At 45.5% G+C, this 20,875-nt stretch overlaps 5 protein-coding genes and 2 pseudogenes across 7 annotated transcripts in view; 3 read left to right on the forward strand and 4 right to left on the reverse strand.

Annotated features, from left to right (window-relative positions):
* LOC144695207 (uncharacterized) overlaps window positions 1-20,875 on the forward strand; it is a 469,933-nt gene that overhangs the window by 186,093 nt on the left and 262,965 nt on the right. The gene's annotated exons all lie outside the window — the stretch shown is intronic.
* LOC144695266 (uncharacterized) overlaps window positions 1-20,875 on the forward strand; it is a 290,534-nt gene that overhangs the window by 147,065 nt on the left and 122,594 nt on the right. The window lies entirely within an intron of this gene.
* LOC144695162 (uncharacterized) overlaps window positions 1-20,875 on the reverse strand; it is a 144,183-nt gene that overhangs the window by 104,392 nt on the left and 18,916 nt on the right. The gene's annotated exons all lie outside the window — the stretch shown is intronic.
* The window catches only part of LOC144695240 (uncharacterized), a 100,903-nt pseudogene that overhangs the window by 61,102 nt on the left and 18,926 nt on the right, over window positions 1-20,875 (reverse strand). The gene's annotated exons all lie outside the window — the stretch shown is intronic.
* Window positions 1-20,875, reverse strand: part of LOC144695216 (uncharacterized) — an 82,940-nt gene that overhangs the window by 39,225 nt on the left and 22,840 nt on the right. The window lies entirely within an intron of this gene.
* LOC144695163 (uncharacterized) lies at window positions 1,981-6,197 on the forward strand (annotated as a pseudogene).
* Window positions 10,441-20,875, reverse strand: part of LOC144695220 (uncharacterized) — a 29,364-nt gene continuing 18,929 nt past the window's right edge. Inside the window, exon 2 of the mRNA XM_078566114.1 lies at window positions 10,441-14,992. Coding sequence (XP_078422240.1) covers window positions 13,264-14,523 — 1,260 coding nt within the window. The 5' untranslated portion in view covers window positions 14,524-14,992 and the 3' untranslated portion in view covers window positions 10,441-13,263. The remainder of the gene's footprint in view (window positions 14,993-20,875) is intronic.

Consider the following 20,875-nt stretch of genomic DNA (forward strand, 5'->3'; position numbering starts at 1 on the left):
AATGACAATTTTAAAAATGAATTATAAATTTAAGAATTTAGGGATAAATAGAGAGAAGATGTTTCCACTGGGATGTCCAAAACTAGGGGCCATAAATATAAGATGGTCAATAATAAATCCAATGAGGAATTCAGGAGAAACTTCTTCACCAAGAGAATGATTAGAATATGGAACTTGCTACCACAGGGAATGGTTGAGGCAAATAGTTTTGATGCATTGACGCGAAGCCAGTAAGTACATGAGGGAGAAAGAAATAGAAGGATCTGCTGATCGGGTGAGATAAAATAGTTGGGAGAAAGCTCATGTGGAGTGTAAGAACTGGTCGAAAGCAGATGGGCCGAATGATCTGATCCTGTGCTTTAAAAACTAGCATCAAAGCAAAAAATGCTGGAAATACTCAGCAAGTCAGGCAGCATCTGTGGAGAGACACAGAGTTAGCATTTCAGCTCGAGATGACCTTTCATCGGAAACTAGGTTGGATATTGGGTGGTCTTTGTTTTGTTGCAGGACAACTGCTACTCTCACCAACAACCCACCACCACGCCCCCGTTCTCACTGCTCCATGACTCTCACTGGTTTCCTCTCACCACTCCTGCTCTGCTCTCACTGCCCCCTCTGCACAAACTGCCAGCCCCCACTGCTCAGCCCCTGCACTCACTGCCCCCTCTACACTCACTGCCAGCCCCCACTGCTCAGCCCCCACTGCTCAGCCCCTGCACTCACTGCCCCCTCTGCACTTACTGGAAGCCCCCACCGCTCAGCCCCTGCTCTCACTGCCCCCTCTGCAGTCACTGCCTGCCCCCACTGCTCAGCCCCTGCACTCACTGCCAATCCCCACTGCTCAGCCCCTGCACTCACTGCCCCCTCTGCACTTACTGGAAGCCCCCACTGCTCAGCCCCTGCACTCACTACACTCACTGTCAGCCCCCACTGCTCAGCCCCTGCACTCACTGGAAGCCCCCACCGCTCAGCCCCTGCTCTCACTGCCCCCTCTACACTCACTGCCAGCCCCACCAATCAGCCCCTGCTCTCACTACCCCCTCCATCCCTCCACTTACACAAGCAAACGCCGCCAGCCCCCATCCTCCCAAGAGTCCTGCAGTTGAACTGTCCCCTATGTTATTCCCACAAAGTTGATCACCATGGTGTCAATCTCCAAGCAACAGTCACTTCCCAGGCACAGGTCAAACTCTCAAGTCAGACTCACTCGCCGAGCAACAGACAATTCACAAGTACTGGCTCAGTCTCCTCTCCCACTTGCTTCTCTGTTCCTCCTTCCCGTGCTCCACTCTCTCCTGTGCCCCTCTCTCCCCCATGCCCCCCTCTACCCCTGTGCCACCCTCTTCCCCCTTGCATGTACTGATTCCGCAGTCATCATTATTGCCTTGGATGCTGTGGGTCTTCCTCTTCTGATCTGCCATCAAACACATCCGAGGCTACACATCCCACACTGATGAATTGATTCACTGTTTTGCACTCCGCCCGACCGTCTTTTCCATTGCTGCGTGGGAAGATGGGGAGCTGTCCCTTCACAGCATTGCTCAACTCAGACTCAGAAAAGGTTGGGCAATGAAACCATCATCTGAAAATCGGTCAGCTCAAGGGAACGCAATGGCGAACATGGAGCTTTGATGTCAAGGGAGCTGTGACATATCATCAGATCTGAAACTGGTCAGTAGTGTGGAACCTTCCATCAAAACCAGCCTTTCCGAAGGTTCGGCTGTGGGTGATCGGTCGGGGTGAGGCTGGGAAGAAGTCTGAGTGGGCTCCAAGTGTCAGCTTCAATCATTATTCGAGCCTCATGAACCACTGACTCATTCCTACAGGTGCAAGGCTGTTTTAGTGTGAGGAGGGCTTCACAGGTTACAATCTCCCAACACGCAGGTGCATCTATTGTCCCATCTGTAACAGAAGGACAGCTACATGGAAGGGAAACCTTTCAAGTGTGTGGTGTGTGACTGAACCTTCACACACTCATCGATGCTCCTGAATCATTGTTGCATCCACACTGAAGAGAAGCCGTTCAAGTGCAGGGCATGCAACAAATCATTCTCAAAGTCGTCACAGCTCCTCACACACCAACGCATTCACACAGGGGGAGAAACCATTCACATGTGACGTGTGTGACAAATCATTCTCACAGTCACCAAAGCTTTGTGTGCACCATCGCATTCACACAGGAGAAACCATTCATGTGTGAGGTGTGTGACAAATCATTCTCAGCGTCATTGACCCTCAGCAGACACCAATGCACTCACACAGGGGAGAAACACTTACAAGTGTGAGGTTTGTGAGAATGTTTTCACCCACTCATCAGATCTTTTGACACACCAGAGGAATCACACGGGTGAAAAACCTTTCAAGTGTGAGGTTTGCGATAAATCATTCTCACTGTCACTGATTCTCCGCAGACACCAACATATTCACACCAAGGTGAAATTATTCTCATGCGAGGTGTGCAACAAATCATCCTCACAGTTATCAGTCCTCTACATACACCAACGGACTCACACAGGAGAAACCATTCGTGTGTGATGTATGCAACAAATCATTCTTGCGGTCATCGAATCTGCAGTTCCATCAGAGGATTCACACAAACCATTCACGTGCGATATGTGTGACAGATCATTCTCAGTGTCATTGGACTTCCGCAGACACCAATGCACTCACACGGGAGAAATCATTCACAAGTGAAGTACATGGCAAATCATTCTCAAGGTCATCAAACCTCCTACTCCATCAGAGGACCCACACTGGTGACAGATTTGTGATACAGCTTTTACGACATCTTCGATACTTCTGGGATACCAGAGAATTCTCAGGGAAAAAACTCTTCGTGCGATGTTTCTGATGAGGCTTTCACCCACTCCTCCGATCTCTTGAAGCACCAGCAGATTCACACTGGAGACAAACCATTCAGGTGTGAGGTGTGTGACAAAGCTTTCACACAGTCATCTCCTGGTCCATCAACGCACTCACAATTGGGAGAAACCCTACCGGTGTGAGTTCTGTTATAAAGCCTTCACACAGTTGTCAGACCTCCTGGAATATTAGTCAACCTACATGGGAGACAAATCCTTCTAGTGTCATGTGTGCCAGGATTGTTTCACCTACTCTTCCTCCACCAGCCATACACTGACATCTTCGCACGGACTTGGAGCTGGGTCACCGACTACCGCTGCACTGAGAGTTGTCTGACTTATTTACCCTCCATGGGAGCTGTCATTCCAAAGCACTGTCTGTCTCAGCAGTGTCTGTCTCGAATCTCTCGGACCATCACTCCAGTCGTTTCAAGAAGGCCAATTGGACCGCTGACCAGGTTAACAAACATCACCAAAAGAAGACATCAATATGCAGAGAAGCTCCTCTATAAACTCAGCATCCTTTCAATGCAGCATCAGGCACAAGTCACTCACTAATTCGCACTCTTACCAAGAAGGCAATCAATACCAAGAGTGAACAATTGTCACACTTAAGAAGAGAAACACCATCCTCTGAATGGAGGTGATTTTGTCCCTTTGGCCTCTGTCTATAGGTGGCCCTGGTGACTTCAAAAAAGATTTGCAGGTCATGATAATCAACATTTGGTTGGGTTTCTCTTCCCACCACATGTCCTTTATCTCCTGGGCTTGTCTTTGGGTGTCAGTCTTGAGTTGTTGAAATGCTGCCTTCTTGAGTTGTGACCTTGTGTTGTTCTGCCAGGCAATGAAGGCTGATTGTTTTTGTTCCAGGAGGTCACATATTTGAGTGTCATGTTCACTGAGCCAATCCTAGTGATGATGCTCGAACCTAGTGGCCTGGACACAGGAGTTTCATACAGCTGACTTTAATTGATCTCACTGTTCAGGAATTGAGTAGGATGTGTGAAGATTTTCCAGATTGGTCGTGAGCTGCACTTAGAATTCCTTTCTTTGGTCGAGCTATTTTAGGGCTGAGACATTGATCTTGTTCCTCTTGGACTTCTGGCCCTTGCGATGTCTCGGTGCTGGGGGGATGTTCATCATCTATCGAACAAGTCATTGATCTTTCCAGCCATCATCAGTCCCCCACAATGCCAGAATTGTCCAGATCTATCTGATTTTCCTTTTATTATTGGATTTTGTAATGATTGATTATCATTGTTTGCTGGGCTGCATCAGAGGGCAGTTCAGAGTCAACCATGTTGTGTGGGACTAGAGTCACTTGTGGACCAGACCAGGCAGTTGTAGCAGGTTCCCTTCCCTGAAGGACAAGATTTGATTATTGAGGACAACCTGAAACTTTTCATGTTTTTATTTTGATTCTATTCCACTAATTCCAAAATTTATTCAATTCACCTTCACAACATGAGGTGAATAGCACAGATACCTTTAAGGGGAAACTAGATAAGCACATGAGGGAGAAAGGAACAGAAGGATATGCGGATAAGGTGAGAGGAGGCTTTTGTGAAGCATAAACTGCAGCATCGACCAACTGGGCCAAATGGCCTGTTTCTGCACTGTAATTCTATGTATGTAACTTTCCATGGTTGGATTTGAACTCACAATCTCTGCATGGTTAATCCAGCACCAGAGCAATTCAGCTGCCATATCCGGAGACACATTTATTGAAATGTCTTTTAATTCCTTCTTTAAAGATTTTACCTGAAGGCCTCGACCTTTTCCAAAAGCCTGGGCTTAGATTTGATAGTTTTGTCCAGTGCTGTGGCTGATAGCTGAATTTGGGATGTGTAGTCTGAGTGAGTGCAGTGTATATAATTTCCCAGAATAAACCAGAACCCTTCAATCAGCTACACTGAAGCAATATTTCCCTTAGCTTCTAGCACTTCCTGCCCAGCGTGTTTTCTGCAAATAATTTTGGAAAACAAAGGGAGAAATTTCAAAATCTCCATTCAATTAACATTTTCCCTGAGTATTTTTTATATTAAACACATACCCTAAGGGTAAAACTGGTCTTCATCAGCATGACTCAAACTCATGGTGAATTGATAGCCAGTTATACACTCCACCCGACTGTTTTTCCCATTGCCCTCAGGGTGCCTGTGATATTGGGGGCTGGGCAGAGGAAAGAAAGTAGCCACGTTGTCTGCTCCTGGTCACTATCCAGTGTCCCTGCCGGAAACAGAGGGTGTGTGACAGTCTGAGGAAAAGAAAGGATTTGAATCTGATTCCCACATGCGGAATGGCAGATTGACACTCATGTGAAACAGTCTCTTACGGAGGAGTCAGCCCCTTCTGCAAAGGAGGAGCGGGAGTTGGAGGAATTCATGTTTCTTTATCCTGTTCTACAGAAGGATTGCACCATACTACAGCATCGAATACAGAGAGGATGTACATCGCAGATAGATCCTGATCATCACCTAAGGAACAAGTGCACAGCTATGGGAAGACATCCAGTTCCTTCACAGCATTGCACAGAAAAGGTTGGACAGTGAAACCATCATCTGGAAATCGGTTGGGTCAGGGGAGTTTTGACATATCATCAGATCTGAAACTGGTCAGTGGCGTGGAACCTTCCATCAGGACCAACCTTTCCGAAGGTTCGTCCGTGGGCGATCGGTCACGGTGAGGCTGGGAAGAAGTGTGAGTGGGCTCCAAGTATGGTGAAAGGTTCAATTATTCATCGAACCTCATGTACCACTGACTCATTCCTACAGGTGAGATGCTATTCAGATGTGAGGTGTATGTGAGGAGGTCTCCACAGGCTCATATGATCTCCTAAGACGCAAAGGTGCAACTGTCTTGAGCACTGTTAAGACAAGGGAACCTGCATGGCAGAGAAACCCTTCAAGTATAAGGTTCGTGATAAAGCTTTTTTGGCATCTTCAAACCTCCTGAGACACCAAAAGAACCACACCAGGGACAAACCCTTCAATTGTGATGTTTGTGAGATGGCTTTTACATAGTGCTCTGATCTCCTGAGGCCCCAGAGGGGAGACATCATTTACGTACGAGGTGTATGACAAATCATTCTCACAGTCATCGACCCTCCATGTACACCAACACATTCACACAGGGGAGAAGCCATTCCCATGTGGATTATGTAACAAATCATTCCCGAGATCATCGCAATTCCTCATGCACCAGCAGATACACACTGGGGAGAAACCATTCATGTGTGACACATGCAACAAATCATTCTTGAACACATCGTGCCTCCATCAACACCAACGCATTCACACAAGGGAGAAACCATTCATGTGTGAGGTGAACAACTAATCATTCTCCAAGTCATGGAACCTCTGCACACACCAACGCATTCACACAGGGGAGAAACCATTCACATGCAAGATGTGCCACAAATCATTTTCACAGTCATCGAACCTCCGGGCACACCACCACATTCACACAGGGAAGAAATGATTCTCTTGCAAGGTCTGTAACAAATCATTCTTACAGTTAATGACCCTCCATGTACATGAACGCATTCACGCTGGGACAAAACCATTCATGTGTGGTGTGTGACAAATCATTCTTGAAGTCAACGACCCTCTGCGCACATTCACATAGAGGATAAACTATTCCCATGCATATTATGCAACAAGTCATTCTCAAATTAATTGCAATTCCTCAGGCACCAACACAGACAAACAGAGAAACCATTCATGTGCAAAATGTGCGACAAATCGTTCTTAAACTTATCATCCCTCTGTGCACATCAATGCATTCAGACAAGGCTGAAACCATTGAAATGCAAGGTGTGCAACAAATCATTCTCGCAGTCATCGAACCTCTGCGCTCACCATCGCATTCACACAGGAAAGAAACCATTTACATGCAAGGAGTGCGATAAATCATTCTCACAGTTAGTGACCCTCCACAACCACCAACGCATTCACACAGGTGAGAAACCATTCACATGCAAGCTGCACAACAAATCATTCTCATAGTTAATGAACCTCTTGGTGCATTGGAGGATTGACATGGGAGAAAACCTTCAGGTGTGAGGTGTGTGACAAGGCTTTCATACAGTTAGCAGATCTCCTGGTCCATCAATGCACTCACACAGGGGAGGAAGCCTATCACTGTGAGTTCTGTAATAAAACCTTAACACACTTGTCGGACCTCCTGGAACATCAACGAACCCACATGGGAGACAAACCCTTCCAGTGTGATGTGTGCCAGGATTGTTTCACCTACTCCTCCTCTCTTGCCATACACCGACGTTTCCACACGGACTTGGAGCCAGGTCACCTGCTTCCATTACACTGAGAGATGTCTGTTGTTTACACTTCAGAGTTCTCACAGGGGAGCAGTGTCTACATCAAACCTCTCCTACAATCAGTCCAATTGTTTCAAGAAGGCCAATTTAGATCACCAGATCGCCAAACATCACCAAAAGCAGACATCAATATGTATAGAAGTTCCTGCTTATGCACAGATGTCACTGTGTCTCTGGGAGGATTCCCTCAGTTACAGGAAGTAGGCAATTCAAGAGAATGTGTGTCAGGATTTTCCCTGCTGTGGACAAGAGGGAAATACCTTGATCGTTTCTGCAGCGTGATTTATCCTGATCTATTGATGACCCTGGTGACTTCAAAAAAGATTGGCATGTCATGATGTTCAGCATATTGGTGGATCTCTTGGGATTTTTCTTCCCACCACATGTCCTTTATCTTCTGGATTTGTCTTTAGGCATCAGTCTTGAGCTGTTGAACTGCTGCCTTCTTGAGTTGTGACCTTGGGTTGTTCTGCCAGGCAATGAAGGCTGATCGTTTTTGATCCAGGAGGTCACATATTTGAATGTCATGTTCATTGAGCCAATGCTGGTGATAATGAAGCTCGAACCCAATGGTCTGGGCACAGGAGTTTAGTACAGCTGACTTTATTTTGATTCCACTGTTTGGGAATTGAATTGGATATGTGAAGATTTTCCCGATTGTTTGTGAGCTGCACCTGGAATTCCTCTCTTCGGTTGGGCTGTTTTAGGGCTGAGACATTGATCTTCTTCCTCTTGGACTTTTGGGCCTTGTGATATCTTGGTGCTGGGTGGATGTTCATCACCGATTGAACAAGCCAATGATCTGCCCAGCAGGCATCAGTCCCCCACATGGATCCAGTGATACAGACATCACTTAGAGCTTTGATTTGGCTTTAGACCTTCCAGAGGAACCTCCAACATGGTATTTGTTTCCAGACAAACCCAAGAAAAATATCAAGAGCAACACCAGGACCTCTTCATTACATTCATTAATGTGTCCAAAGCATTTAACTCAGTAAATCGTGAGGCTCTGTGGATTGTGCTCTGACGATTTGGATGTCCAAGAAACTTTATCACAATCCTGCAATTACTTCATGATGATATGACTGCAGATGCTTTGGGTGGGAGATCTGAAACAGAAGCCTTCACATCCAAACTGGTGTCAAGCAAGGCTGTGTGATAGCCCCCATTCTACTCATTTACCTCGGTCGCTTCTGTGCCAAAACTAAACTGACCACCATAGATACACACAATCTACAGTTTACAGATGACTGCAGTGTCATTGTGCACTCTGCAACAGATTTGCAAACTATTCTGATGTCTTCAATGCTGCATGTGTTTGTATAATGGAAACAAGCTCCAACCTCTGCCTCCAAACTTCAATGTCATTTCTGACCATCGGAATTGGGAGCTGGACTAAAGCACAGGATTTTAAAGAAACTTCTGTCTGTAGTATTCTGAGAGAGTTTCCCCTGATGTGAGCACGTGTGTGTTAGTAAAGTGAGCCAGCTCTCAGGTGTGGGTATGGGGTAGAATCGGACCCTGCTTTAGCTGGTGATGTGAATTATAGACAGATCCTCTTCAGGTGACGGGTGTTTGACTAATACCATGAGTACTGTTTGTACTCTCCTGTCTGGAAGGACTATTATCCTGGAAATGGCGAGGGACTGGGTGTGAGCCTCTACAGATCTGAGTTCCCTCAGCCCATCAGACCTCAATGTAATAACGGTGTGATATGCTCACCTTACACTCTCCCAAGATTCATTTCATGTTCTGGCAAAGTTCTTGAGTCACTTTCAAATGATTTGTTATTTTGGTTGATTCAGTGTTTGTTGTGAGCCAAATATTGTGTTGTTGTTTGTCTGCCGTGTTATCAATCTTCTGTATAGATTTAAAATGCGCAATTAATTCTTTCTTTTAATTAGCCCAAAGGACCTGATTTGTCAGCGTGGTGTGTTCCTATGAAACATTCAGGAGCATACAGTATGAGAACTGTAATATGAGAACCAGGGACTTTACCACCTTCCACAGCTTCAGGAACCCAGACACAATGACAACACTGACACGTGCAGCTCGAACTAGTTACCAATTAACTTACCAGGGCCACACAAATAATTCAATTGGTCAGACACATTTAAAAAAAATATTTGCTTCAGTAAAATCTTTGGCAAATGTGCAGCAACCTGAAGTGCAGAGTTTGTGGCTGAGAGTTTACACTAGTGTGTTGGTTTTATCAGCATAATCCAACTGAAATTGACCACATCAGGAAATTTAAATGTAAGTTACACCAAGCGTAAATTGAACTAGTTGCGATCTTAAACATTATTAAACATCACCAAAGAAGCTGGTACCAACCACAGAAATGACCACATCCCCAGACAGGAATAATGAGAGTGGCGAGCTTCAGCCGATTGCGCCTGCTTGAGGCGGCTCTTCAAATTACACTCAGGGTTTTTTGGCATTCAGGCACCAACAGTCATTGATATTCATGACTTAAGGAGGAGAGAGGGATAGGAGAGAGATAGAGAGCATTGAGGAGATTAGGAACAAGGTCCATGGGACTGGGACTGATGCCACCATTTCATGCACCACACACTGAGGAGGAGGTGTTGTTTATTGACACTTGTGTCTCTCTGAGGCAGCTCACAGAGAGAAGCTAGTGGGAAGAACTGTTTCTGCTACTGGCTACACCTGGGGGTGGATCACAGTATTCCCCAGAGAGAGAGAGAATGGTCACAATCATCCTAGTGAACTGCACGCTGAACAATATCACTCTCAAACAAGGCCTAGACTGGGAGAGCCCAGGAGAGGAACCAGGTGAGGTGAATGGACTGGGACATCCTGGGAGAGGTGAATGGACCGGAACATCCCAGGAGAGGTGAATTGACCAGGACATGATGGCAGAGGTGAATGGACCAGGAGAGGAACTGGACAAGGTGAATATTAAGCCTCAGAAATTAGAGCTGAGGGGAGCTGAACCTCCACAAGAGGCAGCTTTTGGACAGGGCACGGCTGTCAGATATCAACACATGGGGGGGAGGCATACTCAGACAATGAGTCCCACCTCATGCCCCACTGAGCTCCCATCCCCAATGGAGAGTCTAACAAAATGTGGACACTGCGATTTAAACAGAGAAGATTCATTACAATCTCCAATTATTAATTTTTAACATTAAATAGAACTGTCCAGTTCCAAAAATACAGATAAACGACATTTTTCCACCTTTTACAACATATTAAAAAATTAATATTTCATAAACATTCTTATAAACAAGACTGGAAATATTTATTTAGAAATTTTCACTAATTGGAAAGTAAAACATTTTGTTTTGAAGAAAGTGCAGTCATTCAAAAAACGTTAGCCAAGTGCAAACAACCAAATAATTACAGGCAGTTGACTTTATGACGTTCGAGTTACAATGAACGGCACTTACATTTATAAATTGACATCCTGTTTTGACTTTCCCACGCTGGTTTCGACTTTATGACATCACGCCAGCGAACAGGTTCAAATGATCATATGAACTGCCCTTCTCCCTGACTCGATGCTCAGTTGCTGTTCTGATGCAATAGGTACAGTGCTATACTATGTTTCTATATGTAGTTTTAGCTTATTATGTGATTTTTTTTATGTCAATATGTTTGCTATTTACAACATAAATACATGAATATTGCTATATTCTTGCCTATAATTGATTGAGTACAAAATTCTGGGTTATTTTGGTGAAAATAAGGTATCGCACCTATGTTCAGGAACCAATCCCCCATTTATAGCATTGTATTTATTGGAAAATCGGTTCCGAGTTACGAAGTTTCAACTTAAGACGCGGTTTTCAGAAACCAATTGTGTCATAAGTCTGAGGACTGCCTGCATTCAAAATGTGAAATCAACTCTGTGCCGACTCTGCCCTTGGACAAGGAGGAGAAAGTGGAGGTGTCAGAAACAGGAATTAAACACTCCGCTTCTCATCAGACTCCTTGCTCGGCCCCTCATACCCAGACCCGATCTTCTCCCTGATACCCCCTGCGCTGTGTGCCAGGCACTGTGCTCAGTGAGTCTCCCTGCTGACCCCTGCGCTGTGTGCCAGGCACTGTGCTCAGTGAGTCTCCCTGCTGTGTGATTAGGAATGGAGATCCAATGGGTTCTGGGACTGGGATTCACCGCCTCTCACTGCCATCTGTTTCTTGACAGAGAAGCTGCTGCCTCGACTCAAGGACTGAGGGTCTCCATGCAGCTGGTGAGGGCTCTGGCAGGGATTGGGAAAAGGACATGGGGTCAGGTGAGGGGTGAGGGACAGAACGAGGGGTCAGGCAAAGGTTGTAGGACAAAACGAGGGATCAGGCAAAGGGCGTAGGACAGAGTGTGGGGTCAGGAAAGGGAGGTGGCATCAGGCGAACGGAGAGAGGCTGACAAAGATGTCTGGTGATGTCTCGGATGAGGGATCATGCAAGAGGGGTCTGGCAAGAAGGGAAGGATCATTCCCAAGCCAGTCCCCCACTCGCAGAATCACTCTCTGAGCACTGGGTCAATCTCCTCTCCCCTCTCTCCTGCATCCCTCTCTCCTGTGCCTCCTCTCTCATGTGTCCCCTCTCTCTTATACCCCATCTCTCTCCCGTCCCCCACGCTCCTGTGCCCCCCTCTCTTCTGTGCATGTGCTGATTTGGCCATCACTGCCTTGGATGCTGTGGGTCTTCCTCTTTCAATGTGCTTGCATCTCAGGTAGTAATCCAGAGATTGTTACTTTTGTAGTTCAGATATTTAATTTGGTCCTGAGCTGCTCCTGCTCCCTCAGCTTCACTTGTCCTATCTATGTTGTTGGTACCCACATCAACCATGACACTGGATTCGTCCCTTCTCAATCCAAGGCCGTGATTTTCAGGTCCTACCAGTGGCAGGACCCATCGTGGGTTGGGCGAAAAATTTGGCAAACAAGCAAAAAGTCCATTGACTTGTGACAGGAATTTCTGATCCCACCTGAAAATCCTGGCCTGAGTGTCTCTCTAGTCCTGAGGAGATATCCTTAACCTTAATTTTCCAACTTCTGTTCCTCACAAAATTCAAACAGAGATTAAGCCTCACTTGCCTTCCACATGGTCAATGATAATGTTAGGGTTTTACTCTGCTTGCAGTGCAGCTCTACCTGACTGTCATTTACTTTGACTAACTTCTCTCAACAAGCTGCAAACCACACGAGGTCCAAACTGCAACTAAAAACCTCTCCCAGCAAACACCCAGATAAATTGAAACCAGAAAGCCTCCTTCAGCTCCACCCATCTCCATGACAACATAGCCTGCTCTGGGCTGTCCTCAAACTGACTATTAAATTAATTCTCCCTTATTTACAATTTCTTCTTTGACCTAATAAAGGGCTCATTGAATGCTTTTAAACTAATTTAGCTCTAACTCCAAAAACAAAACAATCCCTCTGGACTGTCATTACTGCAAGGAGTGCAGACATCAAGCCTCCAGCTTTCCAACTAAGTAAGCCCACCTGCTGTTTTATTGCTCTCTCTATTCTGATCTTCTTAACCCACAACCTAAAAGTTATATTCCTAAAACTAAAAATTATATTCCAAAAAATATGAGCCATGAACTAAATATTCACAACACTCCCCACCTGAAGAAAATGAAAATATGTCACCAAGTGATGTGTTTTCGTTTATACCATGTAGAATATTACACTTTACAATATGTTGTATATCTTAACAATTATCTGACCACATGCAATGCATACAATAATCATCCCATTGTCCAATCAACTTCACAAGTTCATCAGCTCTCTGCTCAATTCCATGTCCAGTTTAAGATGTAAAATATTACTTTTTGTGATGTTTTCTTCTTACAATATTTATTGTTCAAAGTTGTATCTCCAAAAGAAGATTTTTCATTCTTATTCACAAGTGAATTTTCAAACTCAGGCTTTAAGACAGTCTGTGCAGGTTGAACCCCATTGGTTGTTCCAAGAATGTCATTTGCAATTTTTTCTTTGATCTGATGAAGTGCTTGCATGCAAAGTGGTTCAGTTTCTTGTAGTTAGAGTACTGCTTTCCCCACGCTACACACTTTCCCTCACAATTGAAGACTCACTCCCCTGTGTGGATCCTCTGATGGAACAGGAGATCTGATGAACTCAAGAAGGATTTGTCACACACCTCACCTGGGAAAGGTTCCTCTGTGTGAATGTGTTGGTGTGCACAGAGGGACGATGAGGCCGAGAATGATCTGTCACACGTGAATGGCTTTTCCCCAGTGTGAACACGCCAATGTTTCAGAAGGTCCCATGATTCTGCAAAGCTCTTGTCACACACCTCACACTTAAATGGCTTCTCCCCAGTGTGAACGTGTTGGTGTGCACATAGGGATGATGAGTGTGAGAATGATTTGTCACACACCTCACACGTGAATGGTTTCTCCCCAGTGTGAATGCGTCGGTGTCTACGGAGGTGCGATGATTGTGAGAATGATTTGTCACACACCTCACACTTAAACGGCTTCTCTCCAGTGTGACTGCGTCGATGTTTCACCAGCGTTGATGACTGTGTGAAGGCTTGATCGCACACCTCACACTTGAAGGGTTTCTCTCCTGTGTGAATCCTCTGGTGTCTCAAGAGGTGATAGGTTTGGGAGAAAGCCATCTCACAAAATTCACACTTGAAGGGTTTCTCCCCTGTGTGAATCCTTTGGTGTATCAGGAGGGTTGAAGATCTCGCAAAAGCTTTATCGCAAAACTCACAATTGAAGTGTTTCTCTCCTGTGTGGATTGTCTGATGTAGCTGGAGGCTCCTTAAGTTTGTGAAAACTTTGTCACAAACCTCACACTTGACCTCTTCTGCCCCTGTGTGAATGAGCTGGTGTTCACGAAGGTTTGTTAACCACGAGAATGATTTGTCACACACCTCGCACTTGAATGGTTTCTCTCCTGTGTGAATGCGTTGGTGTGCACGGTAGGCTGATGACTGCCTGAATGATGTATCACACATCTCACATCTGAATGGTTTCTCTCCTGTGTGAATGCGTTGGTGTTCACGGAGGGACGACGGCTGTGAGAAGGATTTGTCACACACCTCACACCTGAATGGTTTCTCTCCTGTGTGAATGCGCAGATGCACACGGAGAGTCCAGGACTGTGTGAATGATTTGCCGCATACCTTGCAAGTGAATAGATTCTCACCTCTCTGAGTGCATTTATGTACACGGAGGTTTGATGACCACGCGAATGATTTGTCACACACCTCACACGTGAATGGTTTCTCCCCTGTGTGAATGTGTCGATGTTGCACGAGTGTCGATAATTTTGGGAAGGCTCGGTCACACACCTCACACTTGAACCGTTTCTCTTCCATGAAGTGGCCCTTGTCTTAATAGTTGTATAACAGATGCACCTTGTGTGTTAGGAGATCGTATGAACCTGTGGAGCCCTCCTCGCACACCTCACACTTGAACAGCCTCTCACCTGTCAGAATAAATCAGTGATTCATGAGGCTCAATGAATGCTTGAAGCTCTCACCACACTTGGAGCCACTTACACTTCTTCCCAGCCTCGCACTGACCGATCACCCACAGCCGAACATTTGGAAAGGTCAGTTCTGATGGAAGGCTCCACACCACTGACCAGTTTCAGATTTGATGATACGTCTAAGCTCCCCTGACCCAACCGATTTCCAGATGATGGTTTCACTGTCCAACCTTCTCTGTGTTGAGCAATGATGCGAAGGGACTGGATGGCTTCCCACAGATGTTCTTTGAAGGTCAGGATCTATCTGCGGTGTCTATCCTCTCTGTATTCTCTGGTGTAGTTTTGGTGGAATCCTTCTGTAAAATAGGAAAAGGAAACATGATTTCCTCCAACTCCTTCTCCTCCTTTGTTAAAGGGGCTGACTCCTCAGTTAGAGACTGTTCCACAGTGAGTGCCAGTCTGCTATTCACCTGTGTGGGGGATCAGATACAAGTCCTTTTTCCTCATTTGACTGTCACACATCCTCTGTTTCCGGCAGGAATACTCACTGGATAGTGACCAGGAGCAGACAATGTGGCTATTTTCTTTCCTCTGCCCAATCTCCTACCCTCCCAGGCACTGTGAGGACAATGGAAAAGACGGTCGGGCGGAGTGTAAAATGGGCTATCAATTCATGATGAGCTTGTGTCGTGCTGGTGAAGACCAGTTTTGCCCTGAGAGTTTGTGTTTCATATAAAAAACACTCAGGAGAAATATTCATTCAATGGAGTTTTTGAAAATTCTCCACTTGGTTTCCAAAATTGTTCGAAGAAAATGCACTGGGCAAGAAGTGCTAGAAGCTAAGGAAAATATTGCTTCAGTGTGTCTGATTGAAGGGTTCTGGTTTATCCTGGGAAATTAGATACACTGCACTCACTGAGACAGCTGAATTTGGGATGTGCAACCAGTCTCAGCACTGGGCAAAACTATCAAATCCAAGCCCAGGCTTTTGGGAAAGGCCGAGGCCTTCAAGTAAAATCTTTAAAGAAGGCATTAAAAGAAATTGCAATAAATGCGTCTCCAGGTCTGGCAGCTGAATTGCTCTGGAGATTACAGAGATAGGGAGGGGCAAGGCCATGGAGGGTAAAACATGGATGAGAATTTTAAAATCGAGGTGTTGCTTGACCGGGAGCCAATGTATATCAATGAGCACAGGGGTGATTGGCAAATGGGCCTTGGTGTCAGTTAGGAGTGTTGGAGGAGCTCAAGTTTACAGCGCAAGATCTGAGAATAGCAAGGAGAGCATTGGAATAGTTGAGTCTAGAGCCTGCAAAGTTAGGGATGAGGGTTTCAGCGGCAGATTAGTGAGGCAGGGTGTCTCTCCTGTGAGTGGAACTTGCACCTCTTCCTATGCACGGTGTCCCTATTCCTGACCAACACAGGGAAATGACAGTGAGAGGCAAGGATGGTAACGGAGAACCCTTCATAGAATCATACAGAGTCATAGAATAGTACAGCACAAAAGGATGTGCTGCACTGTCAGAGGTTCCATCTTTCAGATGAGATCTCAAACTAGGCCCCTTCTGCTCTCTCTAAGGTGGGTGTAAAGGATCCCATGGCACTACTTTGAAGAAGAACAAGAGAGTTATCTCTGGTGTCCACACCAACATTAATCCCTCATTCAACACGACTAAAAAATAGATTATCACGTCATTATCACATTGCTGTTTGTGGGAGCTTGCTGTGCACACATTGGCTGCCACGTTTCTGATATTACAACAGTGACTACACTTAAAAAATACTTCACTGGCTCTGGTGGTTGTGAAAGGCTCTATATAAATGCAAGTCCTCACTTTCTTTCTTTTCTGAGGAGGTTACAGAGATAGGGGGTGGGAGGTCTTGGAGCATTTGAAAAGACAGGAAACATCCAGATCACAAAACACAGACAGAACTGAACATTCACAGTCCACAGGATAATAACCAGCTCCCAACACACACAGAACTCAACAATAGGAAATCAGTAAGAATCCTCAGACACTCTGCACCTCCCAGATAATTACACCTCACCTTCTCATATTCAGTAATGAGCCATCAACAAAAGTCAGCCTGTAAATCAGAAGGGAAATGCTTCCAATAAACACACTCAATATCCAACACACAGCTCCAGGCAAACAGTTCAGCACAAAGCACCGAGTAAACAGCTCTCTCAGCTGGATGTTCTCACACAGCATAAGGGGCATTTCCACAGCTGATTCCCCACAGGATAGTCAGGCTGCCTGAAGATTAGTGTGGATATTATGTGATGTAATTATTATAAATTGTGTTCGTTCACTCACCATGTCCTGAGTTGGTTTTGAGTCCCTACAGGAAGTGAAGCAGCTGTGGAACAGGAAGAGGAGAGAATGGGCAGAGTGGGTGGGGCTCTCTGATTGACGTCTCTCACAGCCAATCCAAATATTTCTGGAGTAACATGAGTTTCCTGAAGTTTGGGAAACTGACCAGTGAAACGGAGGCGACTTTGAGCAGCAGATCAGGTGGGGATTTAAACTTGTCATTGTCCCATCTGAATAAAACCTCACTTATTGCAGCTGCTGTCTCAGTTCCCCCGGTAAATGTTTGACTGTGTGTTGAGATCTGGATGTTGCCTGTCTTTACAAACCCCTCCAAGACCTTTCATCACCCTCAGAAAAAGAAAGACTTGCATTTATGTCGAGCCTTTCATGACCGCCAGATGTCCCAAAGTTCCTTACAGCCAATGAAGTACTTTTGAAGTGTAGTCACTGTTATAATATAGGAAACGTGGCAGACAATGTGCACACAGCAAGCTCCCAAATTATGTTAACACTCCTGCAGAGTACTAGGTCCATTGAACTATGTTAAAGGTGCTATACAAATGCAAGTTGCTGTTGCTTATTGTTGTGTTAAAATGTCAGAAAGTGACCTGTCGTTTAGTAGGAACAGCATGATTCCCCTTATGGTTCACCAGCCAACTGACTCACGTTGTGAAGCAGTCTCCCAGTGAGGGGGCAGACTCATTGTAAAGGGAGATCAGATTATAATCTATAACTGGCAGCAGAGCAGGGTAGGAATGGCTGCATACTAGTTCAAACTCAGTGTGTCAGGGAGCACTGAAGGATGCACGTTCAGGCTGCAGTCCCCCTCCCTGCATGGATGGGGTGTGGGTGTGGGGTTGAGGGTAGTTCCTGATCTCAGCCCAGATAGAGAGGAAGTAGTGGGCAGAAAGGCAAGTGGCAGAGAGGGAGCCACTGCTGCTCCTGACATCTCGATCTACTGGTTTGATGATAATCATGGAATGAGGGCTGTGCCAGGCTGTGAGATTGTGGTGGAATACAATCCTGCTGCTGCTGATAGCTCACTGCACCTCATGGATACCCAGTTTTGGGATCTGTCCTTAGTCTACTTATCTAGTGATGTTTAACATGGTGAAATACTCATTCATCAGTTGGGAGGGGACTGGTAGTTTTCCTTGAACTTTTTTGACCTGAAGCCATGAGATTCCATGGAGTCAGTTTTAAGGACTTCCCCACCTGCCAGTGGGATGAGACATACCCGGGGAAGGAGACGGAGGAGTCTGAGATGTTTCCAGATTGATACGAATCAATGAGTATCACTGCTACTTGGCCAGTATATCGGGTAACTCTCCTCAGTTGGGTACTTGTCATGAGACCTTGGTAGGAGAGGCTTTACAGATTTCACTGTAATCTTATTTTGACACAATGCCAGGATTGTTCAGATCTATCTGATTTTCCTCGTTATTGGACTTTGTAGTGATTGTTTATCATTGTTTGCTGGGCCACTTCAGAGGGCAGTTAAGAGTCAACCATGTTGTGTGGGACTTGGAATCACATGTAGACCAGACCAGGCAGTTGTAGCAGGTTCCATTCCCTGAAGGACAATATTTGGGTTTTTAGGACAATATGAAATTTTTCATGTTTTTATTTTGATTGTATCCAGCAAAGCTCAAAATTTAATAAATTCAGTTTCTCGACATGGAGTGGTTGAGGTGAATAGCGTAGATGCCTTTAAGGGGAAACTAGATAAGCACATGAGGGAGAGAGGAACAAAAGGATATAATGATAGGGTGAGATGAAGATGGGTGAGAGGAGTCTCGTGTGAAGCACAAATACTAGCATCAACCAATTGGGCTGAATGGCTTGTTTCTGCACTGTAATTCTATGTGTGTAACTTTCCGTGGTTGGATTTGAACTCATAATCTCTGGATTGTTAATCCAGCACCAAAGCAATTCGGCTGCCGTACCTGGAGACATATTTATTGAAATATCTTTTAATGCCTTCTTTAAAGATTTTTCCTGAAGATCTCGGCCTTTCCCAAAAGACTGGGCTTGGATTTGATAGTTTTGCCCAGTGCTGTGGCTGATAGCTGAATTTGGGATGTGCAGTCTGAGCGAGTGCAGTGTATCTAATTTCCCAGGATAAACCAGAACCCTTTAATCAGCTACACTGAAGTAATATTTTCCTTAGCTTCTAGCACTTCCTGCCCAGTGTGTTTTCTTCAAATAATTTTGAAATGCAAAGGGAAGAATTTCAAAATCTCCAATTAACCACATTTCTCCTGAGTGTTTTTTATAGTAAACACATTCTCTAAGGGTAAAACTGGTCTTCACCTGCACGACCCGAGCTCATAGTGAATTGATAGCTGGTTTTACACTCCACCCGACTGTCTTTTCCATTGCCTCATGGCGCCTGGGAAGATGGTGGTTCTGGGGGCAGGAAAGAAAGGAGCCACGTTGTCTGTTCCTAGTCACTAAAAAGTGTCCCTGCTGGAAACAGAGGGTGTGTGATAGTCAAATGAGGAAAAGGGATTTGCATCTGATTCCCCACATAGGGGAATAGCTGACTGACACTCACTGTGGAACAGTCTCTAACTGAGGAGTCAGCCCCTTCAGCAAAGGAGGAGAGGGAATTGGAGGAAATCATGTTTCCTTTTCCTGTTTTACAGAAAGATTGCACCATACCACACCAGAGAATACAGAGAGGATCGACACCTGAACATCACCCAAGGAATAAACTGCACAACTGTGGGAAGACACCCAGTCGCTTCGCAGCATTGCTCAACACAGAGAAGGTTGGACAGTGAAACCATCATCTGGAAATCGGTCGGGTCAGGGGAGCTTTGACATATCATCAGATCTGAAACTGGTTAGAGGTGTGGAACCTTCCATCAGAACCAACTTTTCCGAAGGTCCGGCTGTGGGTGATCGGTCAGGGTGAGGCTGTGAAGAAGTGTGAGTGGCTCCAAGTGTGGTGAGAGCTTCAATCTTTCATCGAGCCTCATGAGCCACTGAATCATTCCTGCAGGTGAGAGGCTTTTCAAGTGTGAGGTGTGAGGAGGACCCCACACTCATAGGATCTCCTAACACACAAGGTGCATCTGCTGAATAGACACATGGAAGAGAAATCATTCAAACATTAGGTGTGAGACAAAAGCTTTGCAGTCATCGACCCTCCTAATACTCCAGCGCATTCACACTGGGGAGAAACCATTCACCTGTCAGGTGTGCTTCAAATCATTCTCACAGTCATCACACCTCCACGCACACCAGCGTGTTCACATGGGTGAGAAACCATTCACTTGTGAGCTGTGAGAAATCATTCCCGCAGTCATTCCAGCTCCATGCACATGAACGCGTTCATACAAGGGAGAAACCATTCACATGTGACGTGTGCAACAAATCATTCTCACTGTCATGGACTCTCCTCGAACACCAACCCATTCACACAGGGGAAAAGCCATTCACGTGTGATGTGTGCAACACATCATTCTCGCAGTCATCAAGCTTCTAATGCATTCACACCGGGGAGAAACCATTCACTTGCTAAGTGTGCGTCAGATCATTCTCGTGTTGATCATATTTCTGTGTACACCAATGTACGCACACAGGCCAGAAACTGTTCAAACAGGAGGTGCGGTCATCAGGTCTTCTGGCCCATCGGAGGATCCAAGCAGGGGAGAAACCCTTCAAGTGTGAGGTTTGTGATAAAACCTTTCCGATATCTACGAGGATGCTGAGACATCAGTGCATTAATACGGGAGAAACCCTTTAGATGTGAGGTGTATGACAAATCATTCTCATGGTCATCGAACCTCCTGCTCCACCAGAGGATCCGCACTTTGAAGTAAGCCTTCAAGTGTGAGGTTTGTGATGAAGCTTGAATGACATCCTCAACCCTCCTGGGACACCAGAGGATTCACACAGGGGAGAAAGTCTTCAGGTGTC

The sequence above is a fragment of the Cetorhinus maximus genome, chromosome 21 (genome assembly GCF_964194155.1).
Source record: "Cetorhinus maximus chromosome 21, sCetMax3.hap1.1, whole genome shotgun sequence".
NCBI lineage: Eukaryota > Metazoa > Chordata > Chondrichthyes > Lamniformes > Cetorhinidae > Cetorhinus > Cetorhinus maximus.